The sequence below is a fragment of the Ruditapes philippinarum genome, unplaced genomic scaffold (genome assembly GCF_026571515.1).
Source record: "Ruditapes philippinarum isolate M1 unplaced genomic scaffold, ASM2657151v2 ctg8375_1_1_1_1, whole genome shotgun sequence".
Lineage (NCBI taxonomy): Eukaryota > Metazoa > Mollusca > Bivalvia > Venerida > Veneridae > Ruditapes > Ruditapes philippinarum.
In genome coordinates, this window is record NW_026854927.1 from 17,604 (window position 1) to 33,205 (window position 15,602).

Below are 15,602 nucleotides of genomic sequence, written 5' to 3' on the forward strand. Positions count from 1 at the left end.
CTTATATGTTATTTGCAATATCATTTTAGTTGAAGATAAAATATAGTGTAAAATGTTCTGCTAAAGTTTTATCAATAAACGGGAATCACGAAATCCCTTATATTTATTCGTTATAACATACTCGTATGATTCCGTTTTGTCGGTAGTCAGAGAAACGTAACAATATAGTATGTTTTACTAAAACTACAAATATAAATTGTCAAAAAGAGACTTTAGTCATTTTTTCATAATTTCTTTTACTTCGATTGAACAATAAAGAACTCACTTTGCCGGAGGAAACTTCAAATAAATACCCATCGGAGTAACGTTCAATTTATAAAAGAGCAGTTCTTTTATTTTCTTCGCAGATTAGTATAGTTTATCCTAAACCTTTGTCAATATCAACTGTTATCACCATCTTTTGAAATACTTATAAAATATAGAAAATATATATTGCTAAGTCGGATTTACTTCACAGTGAAAGTACGAGCATAATGTCACTTAAACCGTACCTGTGAGACTAAAAGATGACCAACTTCAATTTCAGCCTTGGATTGCTGACCTTTGTAAGTGCAATACCTAACCACCTAATAAACAATGGCAAAATATGCTTATTCGTATCATTTAGTGCACCACAACAACTATTTGATTGGTTAACTTTATGGTAAAACACTGCACATTACATGCCATTAGTATAGAGTAAAATCATATCTATAGTATAGTGGCACAATATAACTGCAAAACAACAACAAATATTTTGGAAAAATAATGTGCATGTATCAGCACAGAATAAATGTACTTTGTTAGACAAATGAAAAGGATAATTATAATTATAAAGCAATATAAATATATAATTTGACAGTCTACTTATAGAAATAATTCTAAAAACCTACATTAATGTTTGTTTTTATATATCATGTTTTGTTTAATGTCTGTCCATTACTGATCAAGTTTTAGCTTTTCCATTTCTGTTTGTTCATCATCTTTTTTGTCCAACAGATGATCTAGAAAATCTTGTGCAAAGTTTAACATCTGCCGCAGTGCCAGCAATTGGAGGATACTGTTGTTGTCATGAAGCTCTAGCTCATTCTCGTAATTTTTCACCGGAAGTACATTTGCACGAGGAAGTCCGAGAATTTGTGAGGCTTTTTCCACGTGTTGCTGCACTTCCGGGCTATTGAATACCAAGGACACATCTTGCTCAACTTCTTTACAGAGTTTGTCTATCTTTGTAAGTAAAATGATTTGCGGGATTCCTGAAATTGTGTTAAAATATTATGGATGTTTGTTTGAAATGTCATGAAGAGATAGAATTACTCTTCAGGTTTGAACATTTATATAAATGTTACATGTTGTATAAAATACTGAATCATACAATGTATAACGTTGTTGGCATGTGAGACACATCTCGAGGTGAGTGTTACAATACAGTACCTAGTTATCAAATTTCATTTTTATCTTATGAGAAAATAAACTATTTAAATCAATTCAATTTAAAAAAGCGCTTTTTTTCAAAAAAATGTCCGAGAAAAAGCAACAACTTCTTTTGAATTCAATATGTTATTAATAATCTTACATTTAAAGATTTGATTGTTATGCTGATGGAATCCAATTACTACTGCTGTAATGAACAACCCTCTATATAACTGTTAATCGTATGACTTAAATTTTACTGTAAGTTCATCAATGGCCAATGTATTAAATACTTATCGATAATAATAATATATCGGTATTTGACTATTCCAACTGCCTAAAATGGAACATATCATTTAAAAGACAAATGATTAATGCTACGTCAAGACAATAAGTATATTTTTCTATACTGAATATTTACATGTACATAAAATCGCTGTTTTTGAATGGTATCACGTGACTGTCCAATATATTTTCAATTTTTCCCACATGACACTCGCTTAAAATCAATAACAAACAGCGACACATATCGAAATGTATTGACTGTCTGACATTTTTATTAGAAAATATTATTAAGTAACACTTTGCGTTTTCTCAATTTCATTTTTTTACATAAAAACAACTATTTAACAAAGTATACAATGAAGAATATATGGACTCGTGCGCATCCTCAGAAACCATATTGAGGAAGCCTGGCGGCTTGACTGATAGGGTTTCTGCATATGTGTCCAAATATATCCCTTATTTAATATACAGTAAAATGTCGACCAGTCTTTAATAAAAACGACATCTGTTTCGTTATGTCAAATACATAGATGATATTGAAGTTCTTGAAAATTGCACAAAAAAGACAACTCTCATTTTCATAAATATCAATGGCTCTTACCTTTCTGATTCATCAGATTTTGGAATCCTTTCATTTTCTCTATTATCTTTGAAGACAATACTTCTAACGTGGTTGCGTCCAAAACGAATACTGCACAATGTATTACGTCGTTATCAGTAGGATTTACCTTGAAACCAGGGGTTTTAGGTGTTATTTGGGTGTTTGTGTTGAACTTGAAACAGAATTAATAACAAATTGTTATCCAAATACAAAAAGCACACATGCCGAAGTTAAGTTTTTTTTTTGTATTTCCCGTTTTTATTACCGAAATATTTTTTTAGGAATACTTTTTATGCAAATACATACAGACGCATAAAGTATTTTTTCCCTTTCCCCTTATTTTGGTTTAGATTACTTCCAATTTTTATCCAAAGACATTTATATAAATACTCGTACAGCACGCATTAATTATGTATTACTTTTATATTTCCCGTTCTTATTGTTGTTTTTTGAAAAGAATATAGTTACCCAAAAACATACAGCATACATACAAACATATATTTATATATTTCATTGTTTTTTTACTTCATGATATACACTATTTTTAGATGATAAACGAAACAATGACCAATCAATGATCAAAGTATATATCAAGAGATTACATGCGAGAATTTGATAAATAGGACTATTTAGCATCGTTTTGTTTCAAAATTCGTTACATGGTTGAATAGCTTTTGCATTACAACATATAAATGCACCACTGTCCGTCCACAAATCTATATAGGGAGAGGAATCAAGAGGTCACTAGTTCGATCCTCGGGCGTGGCGGAATTACTTCCTGACAATTGATCTCGGGCAATGAGTCGAATGCTCATTAATTTTTTGTCTCTCGCCGCTAATTCAGAAATCATATGCGATAAGTTATCGGTCACTTGTCGATAAATTGATTACAATGGTTAGTTATTCAGGAAAGCCTGTTATGTCAGCGTGAGAACAGAACAGAACAACAATTTTATTCATGACTTGTACAATAAGTACATCATCACATATACAAATATATACAATATGCATTATTGTCACAGTGAAATAACATATTTACATTACATATCAATTATCATAATTATGAGGATGAACTACAATTAATTGTAAGTAAATGTAGTTCTAAGAGATAATGCATTTTTAATATACAAAGCTAGATTTTTCAAAAGTAAATTGTTTGTTGAATTTAAAAGATCTAAAAACTTATCAACGCTAGGTCTAACGTAGTAATAAGGTTTAATATATGTTTTTCTAAGCTCAACATAACATGGACAAATAATAATAAAATGATATTCATCTTCCAGATCGTGCATGCTACAATAAACGCAATAACGTTCATTCCTAGGTAACCTATTATTTCCAAACCTGCCAGTATGAATAAGTAAAGGATGAGAAGACATTCTGATTTTACTAATAAAAAATCTCAAATTGCTTGGCAAAATGTCTAAGTACAGTTCATATGTAAAATTGTGTTTAATATTTGTATACAAATCTAAAACGTTATTGTTTTCCTTATCAACATGCCAGGTTTGGACAAAAGTGTCTATAAGCCTCTGTTTAAACATAGGTATAAATAGATTTACATCAACAGATTCTGGGTTATTCCAGATATAATTAAAACCATTTTCGTTTAACAATTTCTTAACTTTTGTTACCCAGTTTGTTTTACTATTATTACAATCATTTAGACTTATATTATAAACTTCCTTAAGAATAACGTTATCTGTTTTAATAATTCGAAACCAGAATTTCAGAATTTTAACATGTCTTAATATATATAATGGATAACGTGCTAACTCTCCATATACAGCTGCATTAGACGTTCTTATATTAACATTTAATATCTTTTTACAAAATTTCAAATGTACCCTTTCTATTTCTTTAGATTTGCCGTAGCCCCAAATTTCAGACGCATAGTTTAATATTGAACCTACAAATGAATCAAATAGTTGACAAAGCAATTTGGGTTTCAGTCTATATTTATTACATTTTATTAACAACACATTAAGAGCTTTCAATGCTTTGCCAACGAGTTGTTCTTGATTGAGTGCAAAATTACCTGTATAATTGAAAACAGTTCCTAAATAGTTAAAATCATTTACAACATGTAACTTATGGCCTTTGTAAAAAAATTCCTCCGAAGGCAATAACCCTCCTCTTTTTCTAAAAACCATAACTTTTGTTTTATCAATGTTAACTTCAACAAGAATAAGAAAAAGAAACACCTATTTTCATCTAAATAATTCGAGGAATACTTTTTCACTGGTCTCAGTAGAACTATCGATTATACAGTTAAAGTTTCTTACCTGATAGTAGTTTGGAATGTTACCATCAAGCAGATAGTTACACTCGAGGACATCTAGACCCTGCGACTCTTCTAAACCACGTGTGTCACATAACCGGAAATTCAGTGGCGCCCCTGACTTGACTTTTACCTTGTATGGGGTGTACTGAAGAAAACGTTGTTCATGATATACAGAACTTACGAAGTCATTTGTTACAGCAACTATATGGGAAGAGTGACAATTTATCTTTACTTTCACGGTAATCTGACGATTACGACAAATAATAAGACTTATTTAACACTATGTAATATGTAATCTTTTTGGTTTAGTTTTGTTTTATGGTCATTACTTCCAAACTAACAAAGTATCCATTAAAACATAATATCATGATGCATCTTGATGTGTTTGACGTCAAGGGTCAAATTTTTAAAATATACATTTACTACCAAAGCTATTCACTGAAAATTTGCTTTATACTTATACATTTTATACCCGTGATGCCATATCACAAGAACAAAAATAATCTAAAATCCTATTTTGCAAAGCTATGCCCATTAATTTACTTAAATTCTTTTGGACATTCTTTCTGTTAAGATTAATGTCTAAAAAAACACCTATAAAAACAGTTTAAACGTTCAAGATCTGTTCAATATCTAAATTGAGAAGCATTTCTAAGGGATAGAAAACCTTGGAGGTAATTTGTGCTCAATTTTTATACTTTCGTGATTTTCTGAGAAAAAAAAACTGAAAACAAACATGTTCACTTCAAGCTTGAAAAACATGTCAACTGTCAAGGGACAATTTTTCAGAAAAATGGACCTTTTTATATTTTGCTTTATCATTTTTATCAAGTATATGCACTGAGAAAAGTGTAGCGTTTCGCTCCTTGGGCAACTCTTGTTAACACGGCATCGATTTGGGTATAATTTTAGTTCATATCTCGGCATCAACGTCGTCGTCGGCATCAGGTAACGCTTTGGATAAAGTTTTACATGGAACTTCTTGTACAACATTATATCTCATTAACCACAAAAGAAAGCTGTTTGTATCTTCATACACTTTTTGAGATCATACTTAGTGGTAACTATTTAAGGTCTATAACTATAGCATGGGTTTTAACTGAATTATGGTATATTGGAACTTTTTTGGTGCAACATTAATCTTCAAAACTACTGAAGGTATTTACTTAAATCTAACAAATGTCTTCGTGATCTCTTTTCAAAGACAATATATCTTACATTGATTTTGATTGAATTATGGCCCTTGTTTTATGATTATCAACAGGCACAGAGATTAGTCGAGCGCTCGATTTCTACTGAAGACTCTTGTTGTTGTTCTACTGGCAAATTAAAAAAATGGAAATGGTATTCTTATATAAAAGTGTACATATTTTTTTATTATTATGATTATCATTGTTATTTGTTGGGTTTTACTTACATTGCACCATCACAGTATATTAATATGGCGACTTTCAAGCTTAAACTGGCGTTATTTCAGGCACGAACGGGCACTGAGTACAACCCTGATGTTCCGTAATCTAGTTAGATATCTTCCTCACATGAAATAATTCCAAGTTCCTGTCGGGATTCGAACCACAGCACTGAGGGCAAATAGTTTGAAGTCAACACCTTAACCACTCAGTCACGATCTTGTCAAAATATATATGTGTCACTGTGACTTCGACCTTTGACCTAATGGACAATCGAAATTTATAGGGGTAATCATTTGGCAATGAAAGAAATGTTCCTACCAAGGTTTTACAACTAAGTCTACTTACTGCTCAAGTTATGATCGGAAAAACATTTCAATGCAATATTTAACCTTTGACCTAATAATCGAAAAATTAATAAAGTAAGTTAAAGCAGTGGAGGGGTATATATCTACCAAATGACTTTTACACACTCAAGAAATTAATCGGGAAAATGAAAATGGACGGACGTACGGAAGGTAAATACGGATGGGATGGACAGATAAACAGATCTACGACATCCCATTACCGTATGCTCCCGCTTTAAGACGGGTTTAACATGCATGATTTAGAGCTAGATCTATCTTAATTCATTACAGTAGACATGCAACTTGTTGATAATATAAACTTATAAATGTATTCTCACGCAGTTGTCAAACTCTGTTCGGCGCTACCACTACATGCCTTCTGTGTAATTCGACCTTGAATAGTTCGAATTGATAGAGTTGAAAAAACTCGACTTCCCGGCACCAACAGGACCAATAATTAAAATACGGGCATCTTTCACCTTTAGGTCAGGGATTGGTTGAAGGAAACAATTTCTTTTGTTAGCTCGTTCAGAAACTGAAAAATATTAAACACTTAATTGATTGTTCTAAACGTAAGACTAAAAACATAAAATGGTAAGTTTGCTTTTCCTTTTGGCAAAATCCTTTTGGCATGTTTATATGAATACATTAACGCATGTGTAGGCTCAGTTTATGTATTTATACTGCCCAAGCAACAAGTGTTTGTAACTAACATAAAGCACAAAATGAGTGCGCTTCCTTTGAGGTGGTTGATTGACATTTTTTGTTGTGGATGCGCATGATTGATTATTTCACAGTTTTATATTATGATGAACCATGATGATATGGTAGCATATTTTGGCACCAGAAGCTTGAGATATTTCATTTATTATTACCTCATGACAAATGTTGCATATCCCGAGACTTTCCATGTCAAAAAGGGAAATTCCCCTGGAGCAATGAAAACAACAAAATTAAACAGTTACTGGTAAAAAGTTGATTGATAATAGTCAACAAATACAGAAAATGCTAAATATATGACTGTTTATGTTTGGAAAAATAGAAAATTGACGCATTTATGTTGTTTTTGAAATGTCAATACAATATATTTTGTCAAATATTGTAGTTACCAGTTCATTCCAGCATTTAGTCATTCGCCATGGTTTCATGTCCTCCTTCTTGACTTTGCTTGGTCTTGTCCCATCTTGAAAAAAATATAAAAATCAGCTGTTGTCATATGAATGTCATTTGTTTAAACTTTATACATGTACTCACAATAGTCATTTCTATTAATTACTTTATTAATCAGCATAAGCACTTTTAAATCGCATTGTATAAATTGCTATGGAAAATCATAAACAAAAACAATTTAAAATATAAGATTAAGATTTTTTTTTTTTAACTCGGCTTTATGCAGCACAACATGAGATATTCATCAGTTAAAACTTCCTCATTACATTGATAAACCTCAAGTTAAATGTCATGCGTTTCAAAGTAAAGCAACATCACATACCAATTACAATAAACTGTAAAATATTTTATTACATCATTTTTTGCGAACATCTACGGTTCAAACGACTTGTATTGAGGCATTTGGTCTGACGTTTGTTTTTAAATAGATTTGATGATATGATGTCTTATACCTCCATATATATCCTTAACACTGCTAGGGTCATAAGGTAAATGTGCCAATAACTAATAAAATTTTGTGTGGATTTAACAGGACAGAACATAACAGAAGTTTTATTTACGTGTACAACACATGTCTCTTGTTAGCAACGTCAAATGTAAACATAATTTTCTTTATAAGCAAACACGTTTTCAATAGTCCACAGATGAATGAGCATACATTGGGTGTTTTTGACAATATTCAAATGTTTTATACAATAAATCTAATATTGCAATGAGAAAGAAATATTTCAACACAACATGGGTTAGATAATACCCACTTTAGCAGAATATAAGTAAAGATCATATACATATGAGGATTTTAATCATTAGTTTATGTACAATTTAGGCTGTTTGAAAAACTTAGTTAACTTCTTGGCATAACTCAATTTCTAATTTTTTAATGACTGAGTTTTTGCACCTTGCACAGATTGCAAGAACGCAGTTTTGTTTGACTGTAACAATTCTAGAAATTTTACATACTTGTATAACATATGTAACGTTGATATATTTTTTTCGCATTTGTTTATGCATTTTCAAATAAGTACAAATGAAAATTCATTCTTCAATTTCGTTAGCACAGAACTTCCTTCTCTCTAACATATCGCGTCCTTTGCAGATTCAATTTTCTAAAATTATGTGCAGATATACGCAAATTAATCAATAAAAGCTTGTTTGAAGTTAGCAATAACTGAGGTAAATTTGAACATCGATGGTTCTAACATAAAAATATTTTTTTTTATATATGTCTTTTACGAATATTATTTAACAAGGACAAACCAGAACAAAATGATATTCATGTTCAATATCAAGAGTATTACAGCACTGACAATATCTCTTCGTTTCTGGTATTCTATGTCATTACTTATCTACCAGTTTGCTATTTTGAGAGAATGGGCTGATAATCTTATTTTGGAAATATACATTCTTTAACTAACGTGGCTAAAAAGTCAAGGTAAATTACATACGATAAAATTTAGTTTGGCCTTTTATATATATCTAAAACTATTTTCAAATTACTATGCCAATCTTGTACATAATTATCAATAAGTCCTTTGTTTACATATTCTGGAAATAATTTACCATCAACATTTATCACTATTTATAAAACAATCAGCAAAACCATGTGTATACAATAATCGTTTAACATTGAGGACCCAGTTGATTATATCCATGTTCACAATCAATACACTTTGTTCATAAACTTTTTTCATAATTATTATTATCAGTTTTGGATTGTTTTACACCAAACACTTGATAACTTTAACAAAAAGATCAATATATAAAGGCCACCTTCCTAATTCACCATAAACCCCTGCATTACATGTACTTGTTCTGACACTTTTAGAACATTTTTGCAAAATTTAAGTTGAATACATTCCATTTTCTTAAGATTTAGAATGTCCCCATACTTCAGCAGAGTAATTTAAGATAGAACAACAAATGAATCGAGCAGTTGGCATTTGAGTTTAGGTTTTATATTCATTTTTTTATAATTATATAGTAAAACATTTAATGCCTTAAGACCTTTGCCAATAAGTGTTCCTGGTTTAAAGCAATGTAGCCGTATTAATTGAAAAAATATACCGGGTAGTTAAAAATTATCAACTTTTTCTTATTTGTTGCCCCTTAAGTTGTACCTTTTCTTTGCACGCTACCCTACCTCTTTTCCTAAAAAACATAACCTAGTCGTTTTCACGTATTAAATACACAAGAATTTGTTTGTCTTTACCTGACTTATCAATTTAGCTACATTTATGTTTGAGAATTTGGTAATGGTTATCAATAGAATCCACAAAAAAACCACAGTTTTAATGTGACAGAATGAGGGGAATAACTAATGAATTTTGAAACAAATATTTTAGCATTTACTTCCCCTTCATTATTCAAAATCAATACAAGAAACTAATCCATATTAGTCGAAGCAAAAATTTCACAATATGCAAGTTTGTTGGGTTTGTTTCTTTTTTTAAGTTACTTTTACATTACATTGTTCTAGCGCATTTTATAAATAATTACTATCTGTATTCAATGCTTAAACTAATACTTAATTTAATAATATGGTGAAATATCCGATTTATTTTCTCGAGTGGCATTGAGAATATAATATTTCATGAGTTAGCGGTAGCACGAGGGAAATATGATTATGGTTTATACCACAAGATGAAAATACATCATGTATTAAAAGAAACAACTTGAATTTTCTGTTTGCATATACATTTTCTCTTTTTGACATTACACTTTGAAAGATTTCCCTGTATTTTTTTGTGTATTGGCTGAATTTTGAAGAAATAGTCCCAGCAAGACAGAAAACCCCTTGTGAACTGTTATATTAAATTTCAAGTTATTCACTACATCAATACAAAAATTTATATTTTCTCCAGATATTTAAACATTAGTTATTTATGTATAAACTAGTAACTTACATTCAACTTTGTAGACCTCTAGCTCCGTGACGTTCAAATTGCCATTATTGATATCGTTTGCAGTTAAATCCTTGGTGTCGTAAGTGCTCCCAAACTTTGCGTAACCATTTAGAGCAAAATTTGTGCCCGAGCTGTTCACTGTGTTTGAGAAAGTGCATATGTCATGGCCATTACCAAATATTGGACCGTGAGATGGATAACAGAAGAGAGCATACTGATAATGTGATGCTTTTATTGGAAATTTTGTGGTTTTCTCATTTCCACCAAATCGTAGCTGATACAGGAAAGCAGAAGAGTTTGTTGATGTACTGGCCAGAAACACTATCCCTGACAGGAGCATAACCACCATACATTTGATCCTTGTCTGGGTTATACAGCACTGTGACTTGTAGGTCCCCTGGTTGTTACATTTTAGGTTGGAACGTCCCTGTAGCAGTACATCCATCTCTTGTAATGGCATAGAGAAGTGTAAATCTTTTAGGACCTGTACCTATCCATTGTTCTAGCTGGTCCATATCTTTGTCTGTTAACTTTCCTCCCATTGTGCAAGATCTGTATCAACAAAAATATGGCTTTAAATTGTTCTATTGTTATCCCGCATACTATATAGGTCTTGAATAATAAGGCATCATATTGACTTGACTTTAATTTGCTAAAAAGTATTTGTTTATTTATCTAGGTCTGAAAAAATCTCTTTTAAAGCAAACTTACACTTTGAAAACCTCAAACAGATTTCTTTATGCATATAGATTTTAATTGTTCATGCTATAAATCGTTTATCAGACTTAACAATCACGCACACGCACACACACCCCCCCCCCCCCCACACACATATCATTTAAAGTGTATATTAGTTATAGCAAATGAAATTCTTTTACACAATTACAGGGCTGGGAATCAAAACTGCGTCGTATCCTACAAAATGTAAACAAACGCCGCCATCTTGGAACGAAAAACGTATGTTTTTGTTTTTAACTTTTTTTGTTGGAAATGAATGAAAACCAGATATATGTATTATAACACGCTACACCATTTTCCGCTTCGTTCGGTATACGTTGCTTGCACAAATATTTTGTAAAACAAAAGTTATAGCGAACTTGCAACTCGAAGCGGGGCAGAATTTTTATGAAAATGTGTGGATACGACGCAGTTCATATTGCTTTATCTATCGTTTTTTCTTCAAATCAATTATATTTGTTTCAGAGTTCACCATAAACTTCGAAATATAATGTTGCATCATTTACTTAAATTTCATTAAAAAGAGATGTTTATTTTCTAAGAAAATAATGATTTTTCTACGAATGATACGACGCAGTTTGAAAATAAAATATGATACGACGCAGTTGTGTTTTTGGCAGTCTTTTTCAACAGGGATTGATTTTGGCAATATATTTCTATTTTTATGGAATAAATCACTTGCGCTAGATAAAAAACCCCAGATCATTTGCGGTGTATTATAGCAATATTCTGTTGCTTTTGATTATTTAGAATACATTGTGTCATGTCCAATATAACATTTAATTTGAAAGTTTTACATTGCGGAAGCTACTTTTCAGTTAAACATGAACATGTTACCTAATTGATCATAATATATCTGAAATAATTTCTTATATTTTCCTGTATGTTCAATATTATCCCTAATTTTTTCGCAAAATAATGTAGAAATCTATTAACTTTGAATTCATTTTCGCTAGCTACGCTCTAAGTTAAATGTGGTTCTGCATGTTCTAGGTAATGACTGCTTTTTTGTGGTTTGTTTTCAAACTTTTACTCTACACATTAGCTTTACTAGGGCGAGGACCTCAGGTGCGCCTTTGTGCATTTTTTCAGGCAAAATGTTGCACCTGCAGAGAACCATCGACATTTTGAAACTAGCTTGATAGGTTTTCCACACGAAAGAATAAAAAGTCCCTGGTGGGTTTCGAATTCATAGCAGTTCAGTTCAAGTGATTTGAGTTAAGTAAACAGCTCGGCCTCGGTCGGACACACCTGTCTGATTTTTCTTTCAACAAAATTGGTTAACGTCAGCTGTACAAATAAGCAGCTTTTTTATTAACTTCTGGCATGAAGTTTTAAGATTATAAATATTTGAATTAATTATAAAGTGAATTACATTTAAATTTCTTCTTTCGGTATGACTAGCAGAGAAATTTTCAATGTAAACAGGGGGTAATCCTCTGTGAAGTCATTTTCTGAAAACTTTTGTTTAAGTTTTCAGGCAATTCATTATCAAATAAAAATCACACTTTAGTATGGAGGTATGTTAAGATGCCATGTCTCTAGTCTGTTGAAAATTCGATGCGATTATCTGACCTAAATTTTCTGTTCAATATTGTGAAAACTTCTTCAATACTGTTAAAAGATCATGTCTATATCTGTTTCAAATTTATAGGTGCACAGCGTAAAATACCTTTGCAAAACGGACATCTTCTTTACAAAATAATTTGTAGTTGTATCATATGTAACTCGACTTTGAAAATTTAAAGTTTTATAATGGAGTAGAATGATACTTAAGTGCAAATATATAAAATAAATTCCGTAGACCTTTCCTCATCGGCGATAAAGAAATGCGATACGACAAAATCAGCGGTAAATAAAATGACTAAACGGAACGCATAACCTACTTGCAAAAATATATATTAGCTTAACCATTTATAATAAAACTTTAAAAATTTAAAGTTCAGTTTCAAAAATTTAAAGCTCATTATTAAAAAAATGAATACAATAAAATCTCACTAAAAACATAATAAAAACGGAATTGCGGATTTTTTGCTAATAAGTAAAAGGGGCTCAAATTTCGTGTGCCTTTTCAAAAAATTTGTAATTTTTCTCTTTTTTTATTTTTTTAAAAAAGGGCTTTTGATTAAAAAAGGTCTAGGAGGTTTACATGGGAATATTTTATTTTGTTACAAAAAAAGTAATACTCCCTTTTTAAATACGGGAAAAATTTTAGAAGATGTAAGCAACACTGGAAAACGTGTCTTGGGTTGGGTAAAGTGTTTTAATGTTTTTTGATTGTACGCTTTTCGGGATTTTAGATGTTTTAGGGACTAAAAAGCGACCGAAAAAGCGTTATAGAATTTTTAATTTTAATTTTTATGGCAAAAGGGGAGCTTGCTTTTGACTTAAGTGGGAAACAGAAATGGGGGGTTGGGGAATTTTAGCATACACCAAATTTTAAATTTAACCAATATGCGCTGCAATGAAAAATCAACTGGCGTATCATTTTTTTTTTTTTCAACTGGTGGGATCTTTCGTTAAAAATCTTTTTTCTTGAAAAAAACTCCTTTTGGGTTTAAATAGTAAAAGATGCAAAATTTGTTTTGAAATTTTTTGGGAAATTGAAACGAATATTTTTTTTATTTTTAAAAAAACTTAAAAATATTTAATTTCTTACTCTAAAAAATTTCTCCCTTATTAATTTTTTTAATTTTTTTTTTAAAAATGTTTGAAAATTTACCGAAAACGGAATGTTGGTTTAACTATTTTGGTTTTTTCATTTAAAAAAAATTATAAACAAAAACATACTTTTTCTCCAAGATGGCGGGTTTTTTTTACTTTGTAGGGGGATTACGAGCAGTTTGATTCCCAGCCTGCTGCCCAAGAGCTTGACTGAGTTCGACTTTGGTATTTTTTCAGTTGTACGGATTATTATAACCTGCCAAAATGACGGTTCCGAGTCCTTTACGCTTTTTAAGTATTTTGATGTCCATTTTGTTATCATGAGGTATTAAATTATTCGCTTTGATTGGCTAAAAGCAGGCGGTGTAGAACTGTTCAAATATTGTTAATTGTATTAAATACACTTGTTACTATATATAGCAACAAAATTGCCTATGATTTCAACTGATTATAAGTGTCATGTGACCGATTATGAGTTAACCAGCCCGCTGAACAAGAGTACGAGCACGACGTCACATTTTACGTCATCATAACAGCTAGCTGTTAAAATGAAAGTAGGTTTTAAGCACGAATCGCTTGATTTTATGATGCGAAGTTAAGCGTGTTTTGTACAAACACAGCAGTTTTATTATTTATATTGTATAAACTATAAAGCCATACTGTATATCTACTGAAAAATTTATTGTTTGAATTTAAAAAAAAAGAATACTTCCAAAATGCTTTTATGAAAAAAGACATGGTAGATCTAGATAATTGCCTTAAAAGCGAACGACGCATGCAAAAAATCATTGCTAAATGGATAAAACAAAACATAAAAGAGCAAATAATATTTTGTTCTGGAACATTTTATTCTCTTTGCGCACAATTGAGGGTGTCAAAATTCTATGTTAAAATATTTCGGGAATCAACCATATAATAATGGAACCAATTTTTTTTACTGTTGATATTTTTTTTTAAATATTTCATAAGAAATAGATTTAAAATACCCTTTGAAGAAAAAATACGACGAATTAATGAAAATAAAACTTGCTTCTGGATTCTAGAGTACTCTCATGAGGGAAGCAACTCTGCAGAAGTAACTGTACAGCAGAAAGCTACAGAGACAGGAATTTAACGAAAGTAATATCAAAGTATTTTTTTTTTTTTTTTTTTTGTGTTTTTTTATATGCTACTATTAGAGCAAGTAATACACGCCATGCGCTTCTTTTTGGGTTTCGGTAGCTATACGCCTAACGTCGCGGTTTGGGGTGTAATGGGATGGATATGCCCAGAAATTAGACAGTGGAAATTCATTGCTATTCATTTATCTAGATTGTCTTATATGCTTGATTGTAGAGTAAATAAACGAGTTGCACTTTGTACTGCATCTGCAGCAAATAGGTCATGTAAGAACTGGTTTTTCTATGTTAATGTTATGTTAAAAATATTAATGCACACCAATATAGTAATACATGTATAAAAATTCCCATTCCAAAACATACTACATGTAAAGTGAATATCGGTACAACTAAATTGCAAGAAAATTTTGTTTTAAACTGGCTCGAATCTATGAATAGTGTCACAGGTCCTTCTGGTCGTGGTGGCAATAAATTGCGTACATATCGACTGTTTAAAACAGAATATGAGACAGAATTGTATTGTACACTCATTAAGTATGCCTCCTTGTTATTGCACTGCATTTAGCAAGTTTCGTTGTGGTGTCGCGCCTTTACGCATAGAAACTGGAGGTTACGAAGGCTTGGATGTATTGGAACAAAAATGCCTGTTCTGTCACAGTATTGAAGACGAAAGGCATGTCATTCTTGAATG

At 31.1% G+C, this 15,602-nt stretch overlaps 2 protein-coding genes across 2 annotated transcripts; both read right to left on the bottom strand.

The window, feature by feature from the left end:
- Positions 1-220: 220 nt before the first annotated feature.
- LOC132741521 (interferon-induced protein 44-like) lies at positions 221-6,575 on the bottom strand. Its single transcript, XM_060729713.1, has 4 exons — positions 6,540-6,575; positions 4,564-4,806; positions 2,279-2,450; positions 221-1,235 (listed from the first exon to the last, which is right to left on the bottom strand). Exons 1-4 carry the CDS (start codon positions 6,573-6,575, stop codon positions 919-921), a joined length of 768 nt encoding a protein of 255 aa, XP_060585696.1. The 3' UTR covers positions 221-918.
- Positions 6,576-6,738: 163 nt separating this feature from the next.
- Positions 6,739-10,731, bottom strand: LOC132741523 (uncharacterized). The gene is made up of 3 exons (XM_060729714.1): positions 10,392-10,731; positions 7,428-7,501; positions 6,739-6,853 (listed from the first exon to the last, which is right to left on the bottom strand). The coding sequence occupies exons 1-3, from the start codon at positions 10,729-10,731 to the stop codon at positions 6,800-6,802; spliced, it is 468 nt and encodes a 155-aa protein (XP_060585697.1). The 3' UTR covers positions 6,739-6,799.
- Positions 10,732-15,602: the final 4,871 nt, after the last annotated feature.

What these genes read in the sequence shown, in the direction of transcription:
- LOC132741521 (XM_060729713.1), bottom strand. Translation starts at nt 6,575, where the DNA reads ATGCATGTTAAACCCGTCTTAAAGCGGGAGCATACG. An exon ending in TCTTAAAGCGGGAGCATACG is followed by an intron (nt 4,807 to 6,539) that starts GTAATGGGATGT and finishes CGTAATCGTCAG; the next exon opens with ATTACCGTGAAAGTAAAGAT. An exon ending in ACATTCCAAACTACTATCAG is followed by an intron (nt 2,451 to 4,563) that starts GTAAGAAACTTT and finishes TTCTGTTTCAAG; the next exon opens with TTCAACACAAACACCCAAAT.
- LOC132741523 (XM_060729714.1), bottom strand. Translation starts at nt 10,731, where the DNA reads ATGCTCCTGTCAGGGATAGTGTTTCTGGCCAGTACATCAACAAACTCT. An exon ending in AGAGGTCTACAAAGTTGAAT is followed by an intron (nt 7,502 to 10,391) that starts GTAAGTTACTAG and finishes ATTTTTTTCAAG; the next exon opens with ATGGGACAAGACCAAGCAAA. An exon ending in CTAAATGCTGGAATGAACTG is followed by an intron (nt 6,854 to 7,427) that starts GTAACTACAATA and finishes AATATTTTTCAG; the next exon opens with TTTCTGAACGAGCTAACAAA.